This window comes from Neltuma alba, unplaced genomic scaffold, assembly GCF_004799145.2.
Source record: "Neltuma alba isolate B1F8T4 unplaced genomic scaffold, ASM479914v2 tig00013514_pilon, whole genome shotgun sequence".
In the NCBI taxonomy this organism is placed as follows: Eukaryota; Viridiplantae; Streptophyta; class Magnoliopsida; order Fabales; family Fabaceae; genus Neltuma; species Neltuma alba.
Window position 1 is genome coordinate 1 of NW_021637736.1, and position 16769 is coordinate 16769.

The window sequence follows — 16769 nt, forward strand, 5'->3', positions numbered from 1 at the left end:
TATTCTACATATGCATCTTAAACGCTATTATTGTTCTAAAACATTTCATTGGTGAATTTCAGGTTAGTCTCGAGGTGCTGAGAAGGAAGCATGTGTTGCTGCTGATATCAGATCTTGATCTCTCACAAGAAGAGATCATAATACTTGATAACTTGTATAAAGATGCAAGAGCAAGGGTTGAGACACAGTACGAAATGGTGTGGATTCCAGTAGTGGAACAGAGCGACCTGGAATGATTTGGCTCGACAGAAGTTTGAACATTTGCAAGCATTAATGCCATGGTACAGTGTGAGGGACCCCCTGATTATTGAATCATATGTGATAAGGTATATCAGAGAGGTATGGAATTTCATAAAGAGGGCTATCTTAGTGGCCCTTGATCCGAACGGCAGGCTATGCTCTCCCAATGCCCTCCACATGTACTGGATTTGGGGCAACCTGGCCTTTCCCTTCACTCGTGAGAAAGAAGAATCCTTGTGGAAGTCAGAAGTCTGGAGCCTTGAGCTGCTTGTGTTGATGGCATTGATCCTACAGTTCTAGAATGGGTAAGTCTCCATACACCTTCACCTGATGGCTTGAATTCGAAGAACAACCTTTTTACTGACGTATAGATATTAATGTGATTGAATGTGTACCAGATCGCAGAGAGCAAATACATATGCCTGTATGGAGGTGAAGATCTTGAATGGATTCAAACATTCACAAGCACTACAATGAGTGTGGCGAGAGCTAACAACCTGTCATTGGAGATGGTTTATGTAGGAAAGAACAACGCCAAAGAGAGGATGTTGAGAATGATCAACACGTTTGCCACCAGAAAGTTCAGCTACTTCTGGCCGAACGTCACGTCCATATGGTTCTTCTGGACGAGATTGGAGAGCATGTTATACTCAAACTACAGCACGGGAAAAAAGTGGAGGACGACCAGATTATGAGTGAAGTGATGTCGGTGCTGAGCTTCGACGGCAGCGATCAGGGGTGGACCATATTCTGCAGAGGAGCACATGAAATGGCGAAAGCTAAGGGAGAGACGGCACTAAAATGCCTGAAAGAGTTCGAGAATTGGAAGGAGAGTGCAACAAGAGATGGATTCATTCCGGCCATGAATGAATATCTGAAGCAGCTTCAGTCGCCACATCACTGTAATCGCCTCATACTTCCAGGCACCGCTGGGGGAATTCCAGAGCAGGTGGTGTGTGCTGAGTGTGGGGTCCAATGGAGAGGTACTTCATGTATCGCTGTTGTGTGGAGTGAGAGGCAGAGAACATTATATAGAGGCGTTATGTATATGTGTGTGTCTATGTTGCTTGGCGAAATAATGTGTTTGGTTTGAGAGCTAGTGGGAGCTCTATTCTGGGCTTGAATCGTTGTGGTTGGTGTAGTTAGCTAGGAATGAATGATGAAGATGTGAAGTTAAAGAAGGATGATGTTTGCGTGTGTTTGTTTTAAGGGCTCTAAGCGTTTGGTACTGAAATAAAATACCTGAAGTGTGCATTTTCACTATTTCCTCATTCTCTCTAAGCGCCTTCTTCTCGTCATCTATTTTAAATTTTGTTTAGAAATATTAAATCCACCCTTAATATATGTTCATTGTAGTTTCTTTCACACAAACTTTAAACCTGAGAGGATCCATTCTTGTTGAAGCCAAGTGGACAGTGTTCTTGCATCAGAAGGGGAATAAAACAGTATGACATCATCTTTTTTTTATTTTTGTTAAATCTTTTTCTTGTTAAACAGCTGAAATGGTGGTCCCGTACTTAATATAAGATTTCGTTTGATTTTTATTTTGATTCTAAATATAAGATTTCTATCCACTTGTCTCTCATATTTATGCATTTTTTCTAAGATAGTTTTTCTAATAATAGTAGTTCTACTTAATATATTTGATTAGCAAGAATATTTTAAGAAATGTAACACCTATTTATTACAAATAACTAACTTAATTTTTTTAATCTATTTAAATTAGTCAACTAACTCTTATATTTAGAACCAAAGATAGTGTGTATATATATGTATATATAAGCAATAAATAGTAGAAGGCATGCTCCTTATAACCTGCCTTTGGATGGAAGGGCTAATTTCTTATAACACAATAAATTAATATTCAAATCTCTACTAAGAAAGTGTTCAAATTTAGTATTCCAGATGGGATTATGCTTCTCTAGTACTGGGAAAACGGCCCGGCCCTGCAGGGCTGCTTTTGTTGACTGATATGTGACCCAGTTCAGGGGAAGAAAGAAATGAACTTTCCAAGTAATTATCTGTGTTTTGCATTTGCATCTTTTTTCCTTTTAAAAAATAAATGAATATGGATGCCTTTTTTCCTTCTTTTTCTTTATTATTTAAAGTGGAAATACCACTGAGTGAAAAGCAAAACTATAAAGTGATCAACTATATAGCACTACGTATACTACTTGTAATGTAATAATCAATATTCTACCTCCACTCCTCAATATGAAACTAGTTAACTAATTTGAGACGATTGAAGAAATAAATTAAGTTAGTTATTTGTAATAAATAGACGTTATCTTTCTTAAATATCATTGCTAATCAAATGTATTGACTAGAACTATCATTAGTAGAAAGATTATCTTAAAAAAATAATAAATATAATAGATAAAGTGGATTGGGGTCTCATATTTAAAACCAAAATAAAAATCAAATAAAATATTATATTATGTACTGGAAGTAGCATTATGGTTGATAGAGCAAGATGAATTAATCATGAATATCTTCGTCGTGTGATACGTACGGCAAAAAATGATTTCATATTTAATATTTTAATCGTCACGACAAAATTGTAAGAATTGTGAGTAGCAGCAAATGTTCATGAGTGAGAAACCTAGGCCCGCACTTCAGATTTCTGCGACCCATTTGGGTAAATTTTAGTTTGGTCTATTTTAGTAAATTGTTTTAGACTCGACACTAATACTATTAAAATTAGTTTGGTCTGGTTTAATTCGTGCAAAGACCAGTTAGATAACAACAAAGACTTGTTGACTTGAAGAGTTGAGTGAGGAAAGGAGCGTTGTGTTGACCCAACTAATTTCATTCTCAAACCAATCAAATTCATTGATCATTCCACCTCCATCAATTTTTTTGAACGCCACTTCTACGCCGGCCGTTCCATTTACGCCCTGCCGATGTGCTCAAAGAAAATAAATCAACTTGACTGTCTTACCCCCACGCCTCCCTTAAAAACCAATTTTTCCTAATGACAACGATATGGGGTCGTTAGCACATTCATATTGTCTTTTAATATATACTATCTTGTGAATTGAATTTAACTTTTTGGTGACTTGATTTTACACGTGAGACTTTAATTCTATTATTTATTATTTGCTCTAAATTAATTTATATAAGTTAATATATAATATAGTGTTATATATGTTAAAAAAATTTTAAAGAGACCATATCATATCTATTATAATTAATTGATTTATTTAAATCTTTTAATTTATTCAAATTAGTTAAATTAGCTATTATATTACCAATCAAAGAGAATATTATTTACAACTATTAATTAGAGAGCTCCATATGTCTTTTTTTTTTTTTTTAAAGTTCTTTGAGAATCTCCTTTTGGACATTTTTGTTTGGTATGCGTTACAAAAGAGCTTAACTTGGCTATGCATTGTTGTATTGGATTTAGCCATCCTTTGCTTAAAAAAATTTATAATTATCAAGAGGATTATTGATGATGACTCCTACTTCATAACCTTATGTTAAACACGTTTTCTCCTAGTAATTTTATCAAAAGAAAAACAACCAACTTTAACCCTATTTTGGTGTAAAGAGAATGGAAGGAAAGGGAGAAGAGAAATTTTTTTTAATAAAGCTGGTTTAAAAAGTAAAAAAAAGAATGACCATTTGTCTCATGCCAAACAGACCTTAAAGTGTCATAGATAGTGGCTTTACACAATGGCGTATTTTTGTGTTTTGCTCTAATTAGGGGTGAAAATAGGCCTGGCGATCTATTTCAAAACAGAAAAAAACTCAGACCTTTTTTATGGCCTATTTAACCTAATGGGCCAAGACTAGACTTTTTGAAAAGCTTATTAGGCCTATCAAGTCTAGTCTGGCCTGTTTTTTAATTTTATTTTTATTTTTTATTTTATACTTATATCTAGTTTTATTTTAAATTTTAATATATAATTATAACTTGTTTTTAATAATATTAACTGTAATTAAGATTTAAAATACTACTTATGACATTAAAATTTAAATATAAGATAATGATAAAAAATAATTATTATGTAGTATGTATATTTTATATTTTTTTATTAGCATATGTGTTTTGAAAATATTAAAATTAAATTTTTTTTAACAGGTTTAGGCTAGGTCAAGCCTTTATACAAGCCAGACTTAGGCAAGAACAAAAAGACTATTACAGGCCAGTGTGTTACTAAACAGGTCTGGTCTATTAAGGACGAAACCTGACTTGACCTTTTTCTACCTCTAACTCTAGTTTACATTTTATTGGGTAACTAAACAGGTCTGACCTATTAAGGACGAAGCCTGACTTGACCTGTTTCTAACCCTAACTCTAGTTTACATTTTATTGGGCACACAAATATCTAATCAAAATTACACATTATTCCCTTGGTCACCCTTAATTCTCTATATATGAACCACTACCACTGTCTATTCTTTAAAACAAGCTAGCTCTTATTTTACTTCGTTAATACTGCTGTAAAGTATTAGTCAATTTTTTAAAAAATATTGTAGCTATTATTATTTATTACCGCAAAATTTATCATAAGAAATGCACCATGCATCCTCAACTCAGAAACACAATGATTGAAAAAGTTATCGCTTCATTTTCTGGAATATTTTAAATGAAGTTGAAAAGTTAAAACAATAATAGATTATTTTTTTATTCAATTTTTTTAACCAAAAAAGTACAACACACGCTTTAAGTTGAAGGTAATAAAATCAAAACCTTTCCCAAAAAAAAAATCAATGTAACCTACACACAACTCACGAACCAGAAAGTAAATTAAACTATACTACGACACCAACCACTAAAAACACAAAAAACAGCAAAACATTATCTATTAAGGAAAGCCTGTCCATTAGCCAATGCCTTTCTCGCTGAAATAATGGGGTGTGTGATCTTAAGAACCCTTTTAATTTGTTAAAATGCCAACATAGAAAATGTGGGTACCATCACTCATTAATTATGGAACATTTTCTTACAAAACAAACATCAAATGCAAGATAATCTGTAGCTCTAATTTCCCCATGATATATGCTAGTATATTCATATAGTTGGCTTGTTTGGATTAATATTAATATAAATGTGATTTTAATAAATCAAAATTAAGATAATGTTATGAATATAATAATATCTTCGTGGATGTCCATATATCTCCTATAATCTCTAATATCTCATATTATCTCTCTATCCCACAATTATCTCATATTATTATGTAATCTGTAGATTCTATCAAATGTGTAAAGCTGTATCTATAAGTAAAGGCCATGTATAATGTATTGAACATATCTGAATGGAATGAGAAATACTCTCTCTTGTTGATCCTCTCTTCCTCTGTATGATTCTTCTCTTTATTTCTTCTTTATTTATGACAGATAAAAGTTAATTAGGGTAATATGTCATTTATATTTGGATAAACTTTTCTGAAAAAATTAATTTTTAAAAAAGTTTGAATAAATAATATATTAAAAATTTAATTTCAGAAAATTCAAATTTAAAAACTAGAAGTCAGAAGTCAGAAGTTAAAAAAAATTACTTAACTTTAGTTTCACTTTTAAGGTCGCCGTAGGAAAGAAGGACTATTGGCCGCCGGGACTGAGATTTTGCTCCCTGTTCTTTATTTAGTTTTTTCTTTTCTCCATGTTTCTCTTCCTTTTCAGTATTATATCCCCAAGCTCCAGGTGTCCGCTGCATATTATTGAAGGGGCATGCACCACGCAACTGAATAAAAACTGTTCACCTTTTGTCTCTATTTAAATAGGAGGAGTTGCCATGGAACTTGGAGGATGTAAACTTTGCTACACAAGAAAAATGAGTGCAGGGAATGGTATTGATATCATCGTTGATAGAATATGAAAAAAGAATGTGGTGGAGGTTAAAAGGTTTGAGAACAGAATAATATCTTTAAAATAATTGTTGGTAAGGATACTATCAATATTATTAGTACCTATGCACCTCAGGTTGTGACAGAGGCACATCTTAAAGATAAGTTTTTGAAAGATATGGAGGGGTTGGTTCAAAACATACCACTTGAAGAAAAAAAATTTGATCGGTGAGGATCTTAATGGACATGTTGGTAAGGAAGCAGGACAATTTGGTGGGGCTCATGGTGGTTTTGATTTTGGGGAGCTTAACAATAGAAGACAATATATTCTTGACTTTTCTCTTACATATAATCTCAAAATTGTCGACACTTGTTTTAAGAAGTGAGAGGAGCATTTAATCACATACAAGAGTAGTGCCTTGATTTCTTTTTGGTTAAGAATCCGGATAGAAGACTGTGTACTAATTGCAAATGATTACTGGGGATGGGATGACTGCCCAACATAGAATACTTATCCTTAATGAACATTTCAAGAGTATTAGACAAAAGCATCATCAAGTGGTAAAACCTAGGGTTAAGTGGTGGCAGTTAAAGAGTGAGAAGCGGGAGTTATTCAAAAGGACTCTTTTGGAGGAAGGGATCTGGGAGTTGTAGGGAAATGCAAACATAATGTGGGAAGATATAGTTATAAGGGTTCGTTTGGTAGCTAAAGCAATTTTGACAGAATCTAAAGGTCGTGGTCAGAGAGATAAGGAGACTTGTTGGTGGGATAAGAGTGTGCAAGAGAAAGTCAAACAAAAAGAGATTGTTTTAAGGCCATATATGTGTGCAATAGTACAGAAAACTAGAAAAGTGTCATTTGACTCTAAAAAAAAAAAGATGAAGAGAACAATGAGCGAAGCACGTACTAAAGCTTATGAGAAGTTTTATAAGGAGTTAGGAACAAAGGTAGGGAAAAGAAATATTTACAAGATTGCGAAGCAAAAGGGGGGAAAAAGAGAGATCTGAACCAAATGAAATGTATAAAGGATGAAGATGGTAAAATTCTAGTTACTAATAGTGATATTAAAGACAAATAAGAGGCTTATTTTTACAAGTTGTTTAATGAGGGAAGTGAATGTGCGACTTAGAATTTACAAGACTTGCTAATTAGCGAAGATGATACGAATTTGGCCTTTTACTACAAGATCCACATCGGAGAGGTTAAGGCAGCTCTCAAGAAAATAGACAATAGTAAAGCCGTTGAGCCTGATAATATTCCTATTGAAATTTGGAAATGTTTAGGCGATAAGGATAAATTGTAGCTAACAAAGCTTTTTAATGAAATTTTATGCTCCAAGAATATGCCGGATGGTTAGTGAAAAAGCGTTTTAGTTCCTATTTACAAGAATAAAAGAGACATTTGAAACTATGCAAGCTATAAAGGGATAAAACTTATGAGCCATATGATGAAGTTGTGGGAAAAAGTGATTGAACATAAGTTGAGGTTGGAGGCTTCTATTTCAGAGAACCAATTTGGATTTATACCAAGAAGATCTACAACTGAAGCAATCTATATTTACAAAAAGGGTTAATGAAAAGATATAGGAGTAAAAGAAGGGATTTATATATGATTTTTATTGACTTGAAAAAACTTATGATTGTGTGCTAGGAGAAGTACTTCGAAAGGCTTCAGAAAAGAAAGGTGTACGGATTGCTTATATCAAAGCCATACAAGATATGTATGAGAGGATAACTACTAGTGTAAGAATGCCTAGAGGTAAAACAAAAGACTTCCCTATTAAGATTGGCCTACGTTAGGGATCTTCTTTGAGTCCTTACTTGTTTAAAATTGTTCTAGACGTACTAACCAAACTTATTCAAGAAAGAATCCCTAAGTCTATGCTCTTCACAAATGGCATAGTCTTCATGGCAGAATCAAAAGAAGATATTAATCTATATTAGAGTTATGGAGAAAGACTTTGGAGTTGAAAGGTTTTTGCTTGAGTAGGAATAAAACAGAATATATGCATTGTAATTTTGAGACGAGGCAAGGCAGTGGTGATTTGGAGGTAAAGATGAGGGATTAAATCATTCCTCAAGTATCAAAGTTTAAATACTTAGGATCTATTGTACATGAGAATGGTGAAATTGATGAAAACGTTTCTCACAGAATACAAGCTAGCTAGTTAAAGTGGACGAAAGCTACAGGAGTTATTTGCAATAAGAAGGTACCTGAGAAGTTTAAAGGAAAATTTTATCAGGTTACTATAAGACTAGCTATGTTGTACGGTGGTGAATGTTAGGCAATAAAAGGAAATGAAGATGTTGAGATGAATGTGTGGTCATACAAGAAAAAATAATATTCAAAATGAAAATATTAAAGCAAGAGTTGGTGTGGCACCTATTCAAGAGAAAATGGTTAAACACCACTTAAGACTGTTTGGACATATGCAAAGAAGGCCATTGGAGGCCCTGGTGAGGAGGGTAAATCAGATAGTATGAAGTTCCATAAAAAGGGGCAGAGGAAGACTAAGAAGAATGCTCAATAAGGTTATTGAACGAAACCCGTTAGTTAACAACATATCTAAGGACTGGGTTGTTGACAACGTACAAAGGCATCGTGTGATTTATATAACTGACTCCACTTTGTAAGATAAGGCTTATTGTTATTGTTGTTGTTTTGTCTCTATTTACCTATAAAGTAGAACTCTAATCCATATTATGTGGACCCATAATCCCAGATCTTTTCAAATAATTAATGTCTACCGTAGAAGAGATAGAGAGGATCCATAAATTTATTAGGACGGAAGCATATGTATTTATGCTTGATGCACTGATGACGCACTATAACAGACACAAAAATACCACCTATAAACATGCACTGTAACTGCATAATCTTGTCCAAATCAAGAGGCCACTTTTGCTTTTGTTTTATACCCAGTTGCAAGCAAAGTACATGGTCAATAAGACTTTATTCCACGTCCTCTCATTATACAAGTCTTGCTCCTTAGGAGGCTACCTCACACACACACGTACATATAAAAACCGAACACTACTTCTTATATTCTGTGTTCTGATAACATCAAGTGTTGAGGACGATATGGCAAGCAACCACCCTCGCCAACTGGCAGCGATTCCCCCCAGTAAGATGAAGCAGAGAAGACAACGTAGGATGTTTTCAACCTCGGACAACACTGCTATGATGAAGCAAGTTCAAGCCACTCATGCCTCTGATGGTCGTGAAGTTGATGTCAAGCCTGTTCTCCAAATCATAGAGGAAATCTTGATTAATGTCATTGGTAGTGCCGTTGATGGTGATGTTGATGTATTATTTACCATTTTGTGTTTTTATGTCCATTTTTATCATTTCTGTGTTATAATCAAATAGTAAACTAAGCATCTAGCTGTGTGGTGTATTTTGTTCATAGGGGAAAAGAGAACATGCTGATCCTATGGAGAAGGCTGCTATTTTTGCTGAGTTGGACATGCTTGATACCTTGTCCTTTATCATATACAAAATTTCCTGCGAGGTTGTTTTCTTATGCCAAAATATGCAAAACTTTAACCAAAGTTATGTTTATTTATTACTATCGTTAAGGTTGAATGGATTTTCTAAAAAAAGAACTGACAATTTTCCCTCCCCTATTTTCTTTTCTTGCTTTTCCCGAGGGCAAATAATATATACTTATCTTGACGACTACGGTAATTTCTTTAAGTATATACCCTTACTATGAAAATACTTCTACAAGCATTAATAGTTCTGTAACTCGCCATTCAGTGTGATAATAACGTTAATTTTCTGCCTCTAAACGAACGTAGGAGAGTGAAAAGTTACTGTGAAAACGGATTGCATGACTATAAATGTACATTGGCAGTTATGTTACCGGTGCCAAAGAGGTGGAGATGTACATATGACAACCATGGGGATCCTAAACATGTTGTCTAGCTCTTCATGGCATGCAAAAGTAGTGCTAACTTTATTAGCCTTCGCTGTTAACTTTGGAGAATTTTGGCTCGCTGCTCAATTGGGTGCTACAAATACACTTACTAAATCTGTGGCACTGCTCAAGCAACTCCTTGATCTCGTAGGGAACTACGCCTATTTGAAGCAGCAATTTGATACACTGATCAAGCTAGTGAAGGCGATTCTGGATGTGACTAGATGTATCATCGTGTTCAAAGATCTACCCTTTGAGTACATTTCAGAGGACACTCCTCCAACATCCGATGCCAGTGCTCATATTCCTGTTACCACCTATTGGACCATCCGAAGTATCGTGGCTTGTTCTTCGCAGATTGCAAGTCTTGTAGGATTGAGGAACGAGTAAGTTTGGAAGCTCTTACACTCCATTCCCTTACTTTAATCAAGAAGTGACTAATAAGCTCTGTTTTTTTTAATGGTTATAATGATTATAGGTAGGGATCAACCCCCACGGAGGAATGGGAACTGTCAAGCTTGGCACATAAGATGAGTAGTATATATGAGCATCTTCAGAATCAACTGGCCATCTGCTACTAATACATAGGTGAGAATATCAGAATTAGCATTTTAGTGCAAGAATCTTTAATCTGAATTAACATAATATGGTTTATAAGAATATCTATGGAAGTGCAGATGAGAAGAGGCACATCGAGGCCTTTCGCAATTTGGTTCGTCTTTTTGAGACAGCCCACGTAGACAGCATGAAAATTTTCAGGGCATTGATATACGCCAAGGAAGATCCACCCCTCTCGTAGATGGTTCTACCAAAACAAGGGTTGGCTCTAAATTCCTGTACTTTTACTGTTCTACATATGCATCTAAAACCCCTATCATTATTCTAAAACATTTCATTGGTTAAATTTTAGGTTAGTCTCGAGGTGCTGAGAAGGAAGCATGTGTTGCTGCTGATATCAGATCTTGATCTCTCACAAGAAGAGATCATAATAATTGATAACTTGTACAAAGATGCAAGAGCAAGGATTGTGATGTACTACGAAATGGTGTGGATTCCGGTCTTGGACAAAGCGACCTGGAATGATTTGGCTCGACAGAAGTTTAAACATTTACAAGCATTAATGCCATGGTACAGGGTGAGGGACCCGCTGATTATTGAATCATATGTGATAAAGTATATCAGAGAGGCGTGGAATTTCATAAAGAGAGCTATCTTAGTGGCCCTTGATCTGAAAGGCAGGCTATGCTCTCCCAGTGCCCTCCACATGTACTGGATTTGGGGCAACATGGCCTTTCCCTTTACCCGTGAGACAGAAGAATCCTTGTGGAAGTCAGAAATCTGGAGCCTTGAGCTGCTTGTTCATGGCATTGATCCTACAGTGGGTAAGTCTTCATACACCTTCACCTGATGGCTTGAATTCGAAGAACAACCTTCTTACTGACGTATAGATATTATTGTGATTGAATTGTGTACCAAATGAAAGAAAGGAAATACATATGCCTGTGTGGAGGTGAAGATCTTGATTGGATTCAAACATTCACAAGCACTGTAATGAGTGTGGCGAGAGCTAACAACCTGTCATTGGAGATGGTTTATGTAGGGAAGAACAACACCAAAGAGAGGATGCTAAGAATGATCAACACGTTTGCCACCAGAAAGTTCAGCTACTTCTGGCCGAACGTCACATCCATATGGTTCTTCTGGAGGAGACTAGAGAGCATGTTATACCCAAAACAACAGCACAGGAAAACAGTGGAGCACGACCAGATTTTAAGTGAAGTGATGTCGGTGCTGAGCTTCGACCGCAGTGATCAGGGGTCGACCATATTCTGCAGAGAAGCACATGAAATGGCGAGAGCCAAGGGAGACGCGGTGCTAGCATGCCTGATAGAGATCAAGAATTGGAAGGAAAGTGCAATAAGAGAAGGATTCATTCCAGCCATGAATGAATATCTAAAGCAGCTTCACCAGCCAATGCACTGTTATCGCCTCATACTTCCGGCCAGCACTAAGGAAATTCCAGAGAATGTGGTGTGTGCTGAATGTGGGCGTCCAATGGAGAGGTACTTCATGTATTGCTGTTGTGTGGAGTAAGAGGCACAGAACATTATATAAAGGCGTTATATATACATATATATATGTTGCTTGGCGAAATAATGTGCTTGGTTTGAGAGCTAGTGGGAGCAGTATTCTGAGCTTGAATCGTTGTGGTTGGTGTAGTTAGCTAGGAATGATAAAGATGTGAGGTTGAAGAAGGATGATGTTTGTGTGTTTGGCTTTAAGGGCCCCAAGCGTGTAGGTTTGGTACTGAAATAAAATACTTGGAATGTGCATTTTCACTATTTTCTCATTCTTTCTCAACGCCTTCTTCTCGTTATCTATTGTAAATTTTATTTAGAAATATTAAATCCACCCTTATATATGTTCGTTGTAGTTTCTTTCACACTAAACTTTAGAGGATCCATTCTTGTTGAAGCCAAGCGAGGCGGTGTTCTTGCATCAGAAGGGGAATAAAACAATATGACATTATCTTATTTTTATTTTTGTTAAATCTTTTTCTTGTTAAACAGCTGAAGTGTTGGTCCCGGCCGCTGGGCCCAAAACGAAACCATGTGGTTGGCATATAATAGTTTCCATATTTAATGTAAGATTTTATTTAATTTTTATTTTAATTTTAAATATAAAATTTTAATTTATTTTGTCTTTTAGATTTATGTATTTTTTTTTTAAAGTGGTCCTTCTAATAATAGTAGTTCTAACCAATACGCTTGATTAGTAGGAATATTTTAAAAAAGATAACACTTATTTATTACAAATAACTAATTTAATTTATTTTCTTAATATATTCAAATTAATCAACTAGCTCTTATATTTAGTATCAGAGGTAATATATATGCAAACAATAAATAGTAGAATGCATACTCTTTATAATCTGCTTTTGGGTAGAAGGGCTAGTCTTTTATAACACAAAAAATTAATATTCAAATCTCTACTAAGAAAGTATTCAAAATAGGATTATGCTTCTCATAGAGATTCTCATAAGAGAATGACTGTATCCACCCCAAAAAAAAGAAACAACATCAATACCTTTTGTAATACAAAAATTCATCAAATCATTTTTACCAGTAAAATTTAGTGGGTGATTTTTTTCTCAGTTTTTTTCTAAAACTTGTTCTATTTTAACTCATCTTTTATTCTTTTTCCCCCGTTTCTTTAAAGACTAACCGTGATTCACACATAAATTTTTTGTGACTTTTAAGGGATGTTTGGTTGACCTAAAAAAACATTTTAAAAAGTGTTTTCAAGTAAATTGAGATAAAATTTTTATGTAACATATTTATTTCATATATGATAAAATTACTTTTAAAATAATAATTGGTTTCCACTCAAACAGTCCATGAGTCTTATTTTGAGACTTAGAGGGTGTTTGGATATCCCAATAAGTACTTTTTAAAAGAAAAAATTCACAAATTAAGACAAACTCATTTACATATTTATTTTGTATATCGTAAAATTATTTTTAAAATCATGATTTAGTTTTCATCCAATCAGTTTTTTACAAGCTATTAGGCCTGTGGTTTTTTACCAGACAATTTATTAATTTAGCAATGAGAGGACATACAAGGTAATAACTAAGAAGGTTCATAAGAGAGGTTGAATGAAGTTGGGTCTAGCCTTTGGTATGAATATAAAATGAGACCATTGAACCTTGGAAGCACGCTAGACTTTTTGTTGCTTTGGTTGACTGGTATGTGACCCGGTTCAAGAAAGAAATGAACTTTCCACGTAATTATCTGTATTTTGCATTTGCATCTTTTTTTTCCTTTAAAAAATATACGAATATGGATGCCTTTTTCCTTATTTTTCTTTATTATATACCACAGCGAAAAAGCAAAGCTATAAAGTGATCAACCACATAGCACTAAACTACTTGTAATGTAATAATCAATATGTTATGGTTGATAGAGCGAGATGAATGAGTCATAAATATCTTCGTCGTGTGACACGTGCAGGAAAAAAACAATTTCATATTTAATATTTTGCTCTTCACGAAAAATTGTAAGAATTGTGAATGGCAGAAACACTTATTATCATGAGCACAATAACACGATAAAAATGACCCTGCTAAAGTCGAGATTATAAATAAATTTGTCCAATAAATTTGCATACAATAACCAATATACTCCTCTAATCCTTAATATAAAACTATTTAACTAGTTTGATTAAATTAAGAAAGTTAAATAAGTTAGTTAATTATAAAAAAAACATGATATGCTTGTCCTAAAATATCATAATTATCTTCATTAATATCCTTTCTCCATTTTCTATTGGATTATGGTTGAAAGAGTATCCATAAGAGTACTTTAAAAAAAATTGATAAATATGATAAATAAATCTTATATTTATGATCAAAATCAGCTCAATAATTAGGTCCTGTATTAAGAGTCGGAGGAGTATTATATCTATCCAACTAACCTTTTGGCAACAAAAAAAACTAACCTCAAATTTTGTCAAAACATAACATATACTCTGATTTTTTTCATCCACATTAAAAAAACTAAGACGTCAAGAAATTCTTAGATACAATCAGTATACCACATCAACTAAACTCTCTTCAATAAAAACGCAACAACTCATTTAGTTTTAATATGTGTCAATTATTTAATTTACATTTTTTGTAACGAAAAAAGTGTGTAGTAATATAATACCCCAACATCGCATGAGATCGGACTCTCCATCCTTCCCCATCCCTGGGCCGTATCCACAGCCTCTCTTCAAGGAAAGCTTGCGGAATAGTTTCCCTCTCTTAATTTTCTTCTCAGGTGTCGGGGACGATGGCCAATTAGTGCTGTGCTGGTTGCTTCTTTTTCAGAAAGCCATTCATGGGTTTCTGTGACAATCTTAGGCTCACACTCCAGACTTCCGCGACCCATTAGGCTAAAACTTAGTTTGGTCTATTTTAGTATAAATTTAGAATCTGCAGAGATCATTTTCGACTTGACACTAATCCTATTAAAATTAGTGAGGTCGATTTTAATTCATGCAAAGGCCAGTTAGGTTACAACAAAGACTTGTTGACTTGAAGAGTTGACTGAGGAAAGGAGCGTTGTGTTGACCCAACTAATTTAATTCTCAAACCAATCAAATTCTTTGATTATTCCACCTCCGTCAATTTTTTGAACCCCACTTCTACTCCGGCCGTTCCATTTACGCCCTGCCGACGCGTTCAAATAAAATACTTCCTCCTGTCATAATTCTACACAAACGAAGTCTTGTTATTAAGACTGAAAAGTAGTGAATTAATTTGACTGACTTATCCCCATACCTCCCCAAAATACCAATCTTTTCCTAGCGACAGTGATATGCCGTCGTCACTCGTCAGGACATTCACATTGTTTTTTTGAATTGAATTTAATTTTTAGTGATTTGATTTTACACATGAGACTTTTAGTTCTATTATTTATTATTTTGCTCTAAATTAATTTGTATAAGTTATAAGTTAATATATAATATAGTGTTATATATGTAAACATTGAATTGAAGGAGATCATATCATATCTATTATAATTTATTTATTTATTTAACTCTCTTAATTTATTAAAATTAGTTAAATTAGTTATTATATTATCAATCAAAGAGAATATTATTTACCACTATTAATTAGAGAGCTTTTTTTTAAAAAAAAAAGTTCATTGGGAATATCCTTTTGGACATTTTTGTTTGGTATGTGTTACAAAAAAGCTTAACTTGGCTATGCATTGTTGTATTGGATTTAGCCATCCTTTACTTACACAAATTTATAATTATCAAGAGGATTATTGATGATGACTCCTGCTTCATAACCTTATGTTAAACCTGTTTTCTCCTACTAACTTTATCAAAAGGAAACACAGCCAACTTTAACCCTATGTTTGGTGGAAAGAGAATGAAAGGAAAGAAAGTTGAGAAAAATTTTAATAAACTTAATTTAAAAAGTTAAAAAAAAAAAAGACCATTTCTCTCATGCCAAGTAGACTGCTAACACTGTCCATTATTTAAAGCAGGCTAGCTTTTATTTTGTTTCGTATGTACTGCTGTAAAGTACTAGTCAAGTTTTTTAAAATTTTGTAGCTATTATTATTTATTACCGAAAAAATTATCATAAGAAATGCACCATGCATCCTCAACTCAGAAACACAATAGCCTTTTAATAGAGTGAAAAAGTTATCGCTTCATTTTCTGGAAGAAAATACGATAAAGAAACTTCGTATTTTAAATGAAGTTGAAAAGTTTAAAACAATAATAGATTATTGTTTTTATTTAAAAATTATTTTTTACCAAAAAAGTACAACACAAGCTTTAAGTTGAAGATAATAAAATCAAAGCCATTCCCCCCCAAAAAAAAAACCCTTAAGCTTCATTTTCTGAAATTATGGAACATTTTCTTACAAAACAATAACCTCAAATGCAAGATAATCTGTACCTCTGTTTTCCCCACGATATATGCCATATTCATATAGTTGGCTTGTTTGGATTAATATTAATATAAAAGTGATTTCAATAAATCAAAGTTGAGATAGAAGTTGATTAGTGTAATGTGTCATTTATATTTGGATAAACTTTTATGAAAAAATATTAATTTTAAAAAGGTTTGAATAAATAATATATTAAAAATTTAATTTCAGAAAATTCAAATTTAAAAAATGACGTAACTTTAGTTTCACTTTTGTTCGCAAAAAATTTTAAAATACCTTTTACTCAGAAAGCAAATTGCCGCTAAAAACATGTTAAGCATCCTTTTTTTTCTCATTCAATTAGTTTTTTCTCAACT

At 33.7% G+C, this 16769-nt stretch overlaps 1 protein-coding gene and 1 pseudogene across 1 annotated transcript; both read left to right on the forward strand.

The window, feature by feature from the left end:
* Positions 1 to 62: 62 nt before the first annotated feature.
* LOC114738004 (protein SIEVE ELEMENT OCCLUSION A-like) lies at positions 63 to 1456 on the forward strand (the record flags this gene model as incomplete). Its single annotated transcript, XM_028926018.1, is given in 6 exon segments — positions 63 to 218; positions 220 to 510; positions 513 to 545; positions 639 to 888; positions 891 to 1208; positions 1211 to 1456. Coding segments are annotated over 6 exon segments (1092 nt in total), but the record flags the coding sequence as incomplete, so codon positions are not given.
* Positions 1457 to 9120: 7664 nt separating this feature from the next.
* LOC114737985 (protein SIEVE ELEMENT OCCLUSION B-like) lies at positions 9121 to 12052 on the forward strand (annotated as a pseudogene).
* Positions 12053 to 16769: the final 4717 nt, after the last annotated feature.